Consider the following 10,692-nt stretch of genomic DNA (forward strand, 5'->3'; position numbering starts at 1 on the left):
CTGGACAGTTCCGATGGTTCTGTTCTGGACAGTTCCGATGGCTCTGTTCCGGACAGTTCCGATGGCTCTGTTCCGGACAGTTCCGATGTCTCTGTTCCGGACAGTTCCGATGGCTCTGTTCTGGTTCCGATGGCTCTGTTCTGGACAGTTCCGATGGTTCTGTTCTGGACAGTTCCGATGGCTCTGTTCCGGACAGTTCCGATGGCTCTGTTCTGGACAGGTCCTATCATCGATGGCTCTGTCCTGGGCTGTTCTCCTCAGTTGGGTCCATGTCTTCTCCTGCCGACTTTCCTTCTTTTTCTTCTGATCTCCTCCATGCTTGCCTTTGGTCTCCCAGCCCTCTTCTTTCCCTTGTGGGTTTCAATCCAGAGCATCTTTTGCTTTTTCTTCTTCATTGTTTTCCCAATCCAAGCTGACATAAATATGACTATTGTCATTGGATCACAAACACGGGATGCATGACATCGGCTATACAGATTGAACATTTTATATTCGAAGTGTAGATCTTGATGTGATCACATTATATAATGGGTACCTGACTTAAGTTCGGGGAAAGTATAAGCAGCTCATCGTTTGGCTTGCCACATGACACCCTGCTCGTTAACACTGGCCAGAGTCACAGATGACCTTAACATCATCTGCCCTATAAAAAGTGGAACTTAAGTAACCTTATTATAATTTATTGGATTCACGCTTTAACCACCAAATCACATGCACAGATATGCGATAAACTCCAGAACTCTAAACACACTTTTAAAAGCAAAGAAAATCTGCATATTTTAACATATCTTTTAACATTGAATAATTTATTCATTCGTTTATGCGTGTCTTTTTTTTTTCTATTCCCTCCATTAGTAATCCATGTTTTTAGTTATTGCATTCGTTGGAAGGGCGTATTCAGCTGAGGGCCTTGCCTGAAGGGGATTGCACTCCAAGCGTAGTCATTGTTAAGCTTCAGTTGTGGTCATATAAGTTCTTAGTTATACATATTGACGTGCGTGTGTGGACACGTGACTCACGTTAACAGGACTCTTAGGCGCATTGCAACTCTTTTCCCTTACTAGTTCAAATGAGATTCGTGTTTCTGGACACGTTTTGTGCTAGATACATCGCCTTGTTCTCGAATGGAGTTTACCCGTCATTGTTTTTCATCGTCTGCTGGCAAAGTTTGATAGAATTCAGCTCTGGTGTGCCTAATAATTTCATTATCCAACCTTTTGCTTAACTAGATAAAGGCCATTGAAGCATGACTATTTTTTAAAAGCAAAGCTCATGTTTTAAAAAAGAGTTAGGCATTAAAAGACGTCTAAAAAAAGATGCCAACACTTGACACGCTCCTGACACAAAGAGTTAGTTTAGAAAGTACACGTTTCATTTGCACTGTAACTTAAGCGGCGGCAGTTCTTCAGTTGTAAAGGAGCATAACTAATGAAATGTTATTGAAGGTAATCAGTTTTAGTGTCTCAATTTGATCCATGCAGTTTAATGAAAAAAAAAAAAAAAAAAAACTTAGTGTAGGAACGATGTATATAATATATAATGCCAATGTCTCCGGTTCCGAAGATAAAAGGATGAGTTCATTGTTTCACATCAACGTTGATAACCAACTGTATAATTTTAAATGTCCATGAGGTCTTATAAGTTACTGACGTCATTGACCCTCCAATAGCGTGTAAAACGATGGAAACTTTTTAAGCTTTGAGTGTTTCGAATATTTATTAAGAAAAAGAACGGGAATCTCCGTAAGAAAACGGAAATCTCCCTTACCTCGCGGTGACGTAATAAGTCATAGAGGAAACTTCAGTCCGATAGAAACTGGTGAATGCATACTTGATCACTCGCATAATTTGAACGCATTTCAAAGTGAACCGAATAGTTCAGTCAAATGTTTGTGTGTGAGCTCTTGTTGATGTTGCGGATGTAAAATTGTTAAATGTAACTGCTTCGATTAGGTAAGCTAGAGAGCGGGCAGCACCGGCTCACCTAGGTCTCGAGCTACGAGGATGCAGAATAAACAAAGCCGTAGGTTTCACACTGGATGCACTCGATGTAATCATAAGAAGGGGAAACAATCGACGACCCATGCGAAGGAGAAGCAATCGACTAAATAAAGAAACCATAATGACTCCTCTTTGAAGTTCTTCTGTAAAGGAGGGGACATGAAAATAATTACCGCGTCTATCCAAACTCAGCGCATGCTCCAGTTTCGAAGACTTAAACACTTAATCTTGAAATGTACATAAACTTCTGGCTTATATCATAATAATCACCCTCAGGGATGACGTTTACAGGGAATTTCCATAAATCTGCGTGGTTTTAACAAAACATTTCACTTGGATTTATGAAGTTATTTAAAAGATTTTGTAAAGTTCCCCTTTCAGGTGATAATGGCCGTTTCTGTGGCCCACGGTTTACGAGGGTATCATCTGGCCAACACAACGACCACCAGCCGCCTTTACTTTCCCCGAAATAATATCAGGTGCCCATTAGAGCTGAGGCGCCCTAGGATTCCGAAATTTAAAAATTCCAGTCTTCACCAGGATTCGAACCCGCGATCCCAAGCGCATTACCACCCAGCCACTGCGCTTCTATGAAGTTATTTACCGCCGTATAAATATATGACATAATCTTTACTGTCATAGTTGTATTGTTTACATTAATATAATACACAGTATTTGGAGAAAACAAGCGAAATAAGGAAACTTTTCTATAAAACGTTTACAAACAAACGATGCTAGTACAAAGCAAAGTAACTTTCTAAATGTTCTTGCTACGGTTTCTTGTAGTTCTACTCCAGGTTCAATGTCAAACTCTTTTTTTGTCTTCCAACGTTTTGTACTTACGCCCTAGTTCCACCGCCGGTTATTTTGTTTTCGGGTGGGCGCCTGTTGATTCAGTGGCCAATGCCCTCGAAGGGGGGGGGGGGGATCTGGTCAATAGCGGAGATAACTTTCTTGGTGCTGCAAACCCCGAGTGTGATGAAGTCGCTATATAGTTAGTGACCATTGTGCCAAACAAGGGTGGTTGGTTAGGAGGGAGAGGGGGGGGGTAGGTTCAAAGGGCGTTTACTACAACCCTAATATTATACTAAGTTTCTTACGGGTGCCGTGAACGTTACAAGAGCAATGGGGGTTGTCTTGGTCAATGGGTCTCTATGTGACCACCAAGAGTTGGATTCAGTCTCGAAACTTTATTGACGTTTGTTTGTCCGTAACGGGATGACGTCCTCCGGGGGTCACCTTTCAATCGACAGGTGTTGCGAGCCACCATTTGAACCAGACTTTGTGTGTGTGTTACCTGTTTTGTTTGTACACGCCAGGTATTTTACTAATTTCTTGCTTTGTAATTGATAGTCAATATTTGTCTAGAATGGCGTCATAGGTTGTGTGTTGATTTTTCAACGTTCCATTGTTGTCAGTATTTCTTAGCTAGTTTTTTTTTTTTTTTTTTTACTGTTCAATTTCGGATTTACTCGAGTAAAAACAAAACTGAGGATAAATCGAGGTTCGTACATATGGACGAGTGAGCGCATCGAGGTTGAGAACAACGCCCTGGTCAGCTATAAGTACTATTGATTATGTGCTGAGTGGTTCATTGACTCTTTCTCTCTTAATTGACGATACCAACGTTGATTTGACCTCATTAAATTAAATCGTTTAATTTTATACACTTTGTGTTATACAATAAGAGCATGCATTCCCCTTTAAGTCTAGAGTCTAGACCAAATTAAATATGTTCTAATAACAAGCGAAAAAGTTATTGAAGCTTAATCATAACAGGGGAGTGAAATAGTGATGAGCAAAAGGAAGAATTGCGTCGAAACGTGGGGAAATAATTACTGTGTGAAGGTGTTCGGTATTTGGTGTGCATCCTTTTAAAAGCACTACAAAGATATTGATAAGTTGTGTACGTAAAGCTAAGCTCATACCTTTTTTTTTTTTTTTTAGTTCTGCATAATTATATTTGTAGGCTCTTCCGCGTGTGTTGAAAAAGTAATTGATTTTATTTAGTTGGCAGTGGTGGATGTTTTTACCATTTATTTTAGATTTCAAAATCTCTTACAAATATTTATTTTTTTCATTTTTTCCCCTTTAGGTTGTACTCATGGTCTCCATGTTTCTCAATAATGCTCCCCCCCCCTTTCCTTTTTCAATGCTTTATCTCTCTTATTGTTTATTGTAGTTTATTGCGCAAAGAGTCGAATAAATGAAAGTGTATTTTAAAAAGGTATATTACTGTGTGTTAACTGACGTATGGGACCTCACCATTGGGTTTCCATACATGAGCCTCTATTCAAATTGTCAGTTCTTTCAGGGGTTATAGTTATTTATAGATAATGGTCTACTGTGAGGACAGTGACCGTTCTTCTGTGAATGGTTTTGATCCCCTTTTAACAATATTGGCTTTTAGTTTTAATTGTATTTTTCGCTTCCTTTTTTTTTTTTGTAGTGATTTTTCTTTCATTAGAAGAATTTTGCGAACTCTATACTTAGCCTTCTTTTATTCATCGTTGGTTTGGTCTTTCTCTTTCGATTATTTATTTTTACATGTAATGCACACAAAAGAACTGTTTTAAAAAAACGTTAAATTTAATCCAAGAACTGGAGGAAGGGAAAATAATCCACAAATATTAACATAATGACTCTCTTCTTTACAGTTTGTAAACATCTTAATTAAAAGCGCTTGAATAGCAGTTGTTTGGATTATGTCCCTTGACTGTTACATGAGTGACGGTGGTACTGGAGAGCCACAGAGATATATAGTTTGTCAATGCTTTGTACTCATTCAGTTGACCGGAGAACAAAATATTGGACAGGTCACCATTGTTCAAGGGTGTGGACACTAGTCAAAGAGTCACTGGTCAAGTGTTACCGACCACTCGTATACATACCTCTTAAACACAATGGAGTGTCCATGGGGTGGCAGAAAAAAGGGGAAAAGGGGGGGGGTAGCAATAAACGAGATCGTATGGTCTTTCAGTGCTGTACGTTCCTTTTCAGCGTTTGCACCCGCTCGAGCCACCCCTCCCCCTTACGTCACACTACTTATCGTGTTAGGGTAACGTGTGTGTGTCGGGGGTGTGCTTTGTGACACTCTTGTCGCGTGCCGTGTCGGTTTGGACGTAGATCTTAGAAGTAAAGTTGGCTAGGCTGACTTGGGTGTCAGAGTCTTGGTGCTGTCGGACTAACTAGATCGTTTTCTTTGCATCGTATTGTGTATAGTGGATTGGGACATACGAAACAACGATACCTGTTCTTGGCGTTATTATTGAAGTCGTTATGAATGTTATATTGTCGTAAAATGATTTCATGTTTATATCTTAATTGTTCTACACAGACCTTAGTTCTGATACACTTGTTGATCTGTTGACAGTAAAAAGTGATAGTAAGTTTATGCAATAACATTTGTGATATATATTTTTTTTATTTGGTCGTTTGCGTAATGAGAGGGTCAAAAATAGATGTGTATACAGTAATTATAAAACGCGTTGGGTATTACCCACTACCTTTGACATTTTACGGTCGTCTGTTTGAGGGAACCGTGCAGTAAATATCTGCAAACGTCACCACGAGACCGCGACCTCGATCTGGACAGTTTGTTGTTGACGTTGCTATTAGATCAGGTGGTGACGTTTTTTTTTTTTTTTGTTTTCTTCCGAGGAGAGCCCAAAAAAAAATTAATTATGTGTTTCTTGATTAATTCCTAAAGGAATTGTTGTAGTTTCTGAAATTCTGATGTTTGCAACATTAATTTAATTTTACAATATGTTTATTGGAGTGATAACATTGGCGTACAAGGCTTCTATTCTGGATTATTAACGCTTACATTGAATACTTTTGGAGAGGTGTTTATTTTTGTGTTCGGAACTATTCAAATGTTCTACGGATGCGCTACTTCCATTGGAGTATTAACTTGCAGGAACAACCATTGACGGCCTTATGGCGTATCAGTACGGAGGGCCGCCTTACACGTCCAGGTCGAGATATCCACTGACCAGTGGGGCTTTTAACCCTAGGAGCCCTCCCAACGTGGTGCCGACGGCGTCTCTGGTGCAGATGACGCCCGGCACTTCTTTGCGGTCCTTCGCCACCCAGGGCGGGCACGGATTACCTCCGGCCTACCCTTACCAACCTAGCCCAATGAGCCAGCTCACGTCACCCCTCGCCCACCCCGGTCACACGAGGGAGCAGGCGCCAACCAGCTCACCTGGCGGGGCGCATTCAGACAGCCCTAGCAGCTGCAGCATGGCGCATCATCAAGGCAACGGTCCGATGAGAGGAGGCGGCGCTTCGGGGCCGTCGCCCTTCCACCAAGGATACGGCTCCCCCAACGACGTGAGGACTTCGCCTGTACATCTTCCTATGTGCTCCCCCGTGCAGACGTCCCAGGGCATGAGAATGGGACCACACCACCTTTCGCCTACAGGACAGTGCCAGAGCACGTCACCCGTCGCTCCCATGGGCATCATGTCACCGCCTCTACTCACCCCCAATTCAATCGGACCCCGACTGCCACATGCACATTACGAATCTAGGTTCTCACCACTACCTCTTGGTCAGCCCTATCAGGGTTCCGACCACGACAGGGCTCATTTTCTGTATACAAACAATGTAAGTTATGGAAATCCTTTATTTATCCTGCCACATTTAAAAAAAAATATTTGATTAACTAATTGGTTAATTTTTGGTTGATTTATATGCTGTCATCGACATTGAATAATTGTGCAAAGTTTCAACTTGATCAGTGAATAACAGTGAATTAGAACGTAAAAGATTTTGACCAGACAGACGGAGAGAGTTGATAAACGCGAGGTAAAATAAAAATAATAATAATAAAAAAAAAGGTCCATTTCCTTTAATCTTGGCTCATAATTACTAGAGAAAATAAAAGCTTGGGTTACACTTAAAGATGATTGTTATAGTTCCATGAAAAAAGTGGTGGTCACGTGACAGGATACATGTACCAAGAGACAAGATAACCTGCTCATAGTTTTACAGTATTAATGAGTATTGGTTTATGTGGATTGGGCATTGCCCGATCTTTGGTACCTTGCTTCTGTTGTTAACTTTTAGACTGGATATTGCACAAACTTTGTCGCCTTGATTCTGTGGTTTTAATTTTTAATTTACCTTGTCTATAACCACGTGCGCCCTGAAACACTTGAGAAACACTCTGTAAACGTTTTAGTGTTCAAATGTGTTTCATTTGGGTTTAAATATTTATTTATATATATATCTACTTTTATTTGTGTGGACAAAAGTGATTAAATGTAAAATAGACTCCAATTTATATTGCCTAACTCACCCACGACTGAAATACATCGAAACAAAATCTAAGGAGAATGAAACTGAGAATTGGGTAGACAGGTTTACGTTATACATCATAATTGTTGATAAGTCGTAGCCTTCTTTTGCTGACATCGTTGAAAGTATCAACGCAACACGAAACTAAGCCCACTTCAAATGACCACAGATGTGTTATTCATTATTTAAAATGCAAACATCTAAGACAATATATTAATTTATAAAACGTAAATATGTGTTGACAAGTAGTCTCATCTTTGTATGGAATTCTTTTTTTGTTTTATTTGGCTACGAGGACTCTTGTATTGGTCATTTAGTTCATCACCAACTCCGTGATTAGAGAGACTTGTTTCTATGTCAGCATATGTCCACACTCAACGCTTTTCTGTCGGGCTACACATGAGACATTACAAGCAACCACACAACAATTATTTTACTTCGGCTGTGAACAGAAACACTATATGGTTATACGACATCCATAATGTTGACTACAATCTTCCACCCAGTTCTGTGTTTCCTTTTAATTAATACATGTTTGGAAATATGTTTTAAGTTTGGTATTTTGAGTATTCATTTTGAGTGTGTGCACTTAAATTAGTGCTAATCCCTTATTTAATGACATGTCACACTTGGAACAAGTCATCCGTTAAGGACTTCCAGTTTGACACTATGGTGATCGATCAACCACGAGAGTTACTTCCCTTTTGTTTTGAGTACCCACTTGTAGTTTTGAAAGGCCACCATCTCTAATTTTATTGTTTCCGCCCTGTTTCTCTCTCTTCCCCCCCCCCCCACCCGTACGTACCTACAGCCAGGCACGCTTCTGTGATGGAGATTCTAATCAACTATATGATCATCGAACTTAAAAACCGCGCCCACCTCTCTGTCCCCCTCCTCTTGCCGCGAAGTCCACACGACTAAACCTTGGAGGTAACAGTTGGACGCTGTGACTTTGTCCGAGGTACAATCAATTACTGGACTTCATCTGCACAGTTGGGATTCTGTTCTCAGCGAGAGCGGCATCAGATGGGCCCTTGGGGGGGGGGTGTGAGGTCCGGTCCAGCTTCACGTGCATTCTTTGTTATTCCTGGGGGCTCTGCTAAATTAGCATCAATTGTGGATGGAGATGGACCCTACCTTTACACCCCCTATCTCCATCCTTGTTTTGTCTCCGTTGCTTACATTGAATAAAAAAATGTTAGGTTAAGTTTAATACATCTGGTCGTTGTGCTAGTTACAGAACTGACTTTTCAATAGTTTGACTTAATAAGTTGTTAATCTCATCATTTTAAATCGAATTGCGTACAGGTCGGTCCTAACAATTAGAAAATTGGCTGACGATTACAGTGTAATAAATAACTTTTACTTACAGATTTGTTTTACACTGTGTCTCAACAATACAGGAACATGAATTCCTCATTGTTTGTTCCTTGAGTTTATCATGTTCCTTATGGTTATCATGTTCATAGTAGTTATGCTAATTAAGAGAGCGTCTGGTGGCATTATACTTGAAAGTATCATGAAAAGAGTCAATAGTTTTTTATGTTGCTTGTTTAATGTATTCCTCAGTGGAAATTGACAGCGCCTTGTGTTTTTTTTTACAAGTGTTGTATGTAACTTGTTTATTATTTTTAGCCGAAACCAAAATAACATCAAGAAAAAGTGTATTGAAATTATTTTCTTAATATCTTTAGTACATACGCTACATAATAATAATCAGTTGAACTTCATGACATAGAACAATTTCCCATCAGTACATTTACCCCCCCCCCCCCCCACCCTAAAAAAAAAAAAACAACAACACACAGAACATCATGTTTTATTGTTAATGGATGTTGGTACTGATTTTTTCGTTCATGTAATCCACGTTTGCATTTCTATTGTTTTAAGCCTGTATTGTTGTGTGCACATCCAGGTTAGGCACAGCTTGCCCAAATGCATTCTTTCTGTTGTATACTATTGATTTTTTTTTTTGCTTTCTTTTGTTAGATGTTTTCCCCACCAGTGGCCGGTGGTGCAGTCAAGAATGGTCCAGTCGAGACTGGGATGTATCCCCACGGATATAAAACATCGGGTAAGTAGCCGCTTCTTCATCTCACAATCCACAACTAAATCTCTCAAGTATTTAAAGTCCCCCCATTCAGACCATGCGGTCTTTAGGGCAGATGATGTAAAGATCATCTGTTTCTGTGGCCCACAACTAACTTAGGGTGTCATGTGGCCAGTATAACGACCAACAGCCTTTTTTTTTGTTCCAGCTATTGTCAGTCCCCATTAGAGCTGGGTGGACTCGTTTCACTTCACTAGTTGCTATTTCATCCTCTGGTCTTTTTATCCAACAAAGCTTATACAGGCGATATGAATCATAATCTTCAAATACAAAAACAAAATTTAACAAAATACTCTGAAAGACACAAAGATAAAGGCACATTCCTCGTCCCATATGCTAGGACAAATTTGTACAAATTCTCCTTCTTCCCTAGTGCTATTAGAGCATGGAATGGGTTGCCTGAGCTAGCCAGGAAAACCAGTGACTTGGCAGAATTTAAGTCATTGATTAATATGCATGACGTAATCATCTTCTTTTTTGAAGTAACGTCTGTATTATATAAGATAAGAAGATAAGCATCGGCTCCAGAGGATGGCTGAAGTTAGCGTTTTATTAGAAGAAATAAATCGTTATCTCAAGCTTAAAAATGACGCGCCCCTATTCAAGAAAGAGCGCTTGACAGATAAAGGGAAAGATGATCGTCCGGAGATAAGTTGTCAGCGGCAGGATCATAAGTATATTAATCGTTTTTATCTCTCAAAAGATGTCCACTACTTCCACCACATCTTGGCCTATGATGATAACTTCATGCGGTATGCTCCAGACACTATTGACATCATCAAACAGAAGCAATATAACTAAAAACACACCCAGCTTTACAATATATCTACTTTCTACGTGTATTATTACATTTCTCCACAAGAATAAAGATGGGGGGGGGGGGGGGAGGGGGGAAATGCCCCAAACACTATAGAACGTATCAACAAGCATTCTTAATAAATATACTTATGCATTAGATGAGATGAGTGCTTAAAGCCAAAGCCTTAAACAGCAACTGCGAAAAAATATTTAATTGGGGATGGAGTGACCGGTCACTCTACATGGTTATATGTTAGCCACAGGATCAACATGGCTAACAATTAGCCACAGAAAACCTAAGCTTTACAGCGTGTACCGGACTATCCTCAAGTTCTCCAAGGATAGATTAGAAATATACAATTTGTTTGTCAGATCACTGAGAAGGGAGACCATTCGTAAGTCAATTTAAAGTGTGCAACGTTCCACAACTTTGCTAATTGTTTCCCCTGTTTGTCACTCCGAAGTAGAATGTCCTGGTTT

At 39.9% G+C, this 10,692-nt stretch overlaps 1 protein-coding gene across 3 annotated transcripts in view; it reads left to right on the forward strand.

Moving 5' to 3' along the window:
• The window catches only part of LOC106056004 (transcription factor 12-like), a 113,916-nt gene that overhangs the window by 11,334 nt on the left and 91,890 nt on the right, over nt 1-10,692 (forward strand). For all 3 annotated transcript variants that reach the window (XM_013212542.2, XM_056016558.1, XM_056016559.1), the window contains exons 2-3: nt 5,710-6,611; nt 9,294-9,378. In XM_013212542.2, the coding sequence (XP_013067996.2) occupies nt 5,940-6,611; nt 9,294-9,378 (757 nt within the window). In that variant the 5' untranslated portion in view covers nt 5,710-5,939. The remainder of the gene's footprint in view (nt 1-5,709; nt 6,612-9,293; nt 9,379-10,692) is intronic.

The sequence above is a fragment of the Biomphalaria glabrata genome, chromosome 18 (genome assembly GCF_947242115.1).
Source record: "Biomphalaria glabrata chromosome 18, xgBioGlab47.1, whole genome shotgun sequence".
Classification (NCBI taxonomy): domain Eukaryota; kingdom Metazoa; phylum Mollusca; class Gastropoda; family Planorbidae; genus Biomphalaria; species Biomphalaria glabrata.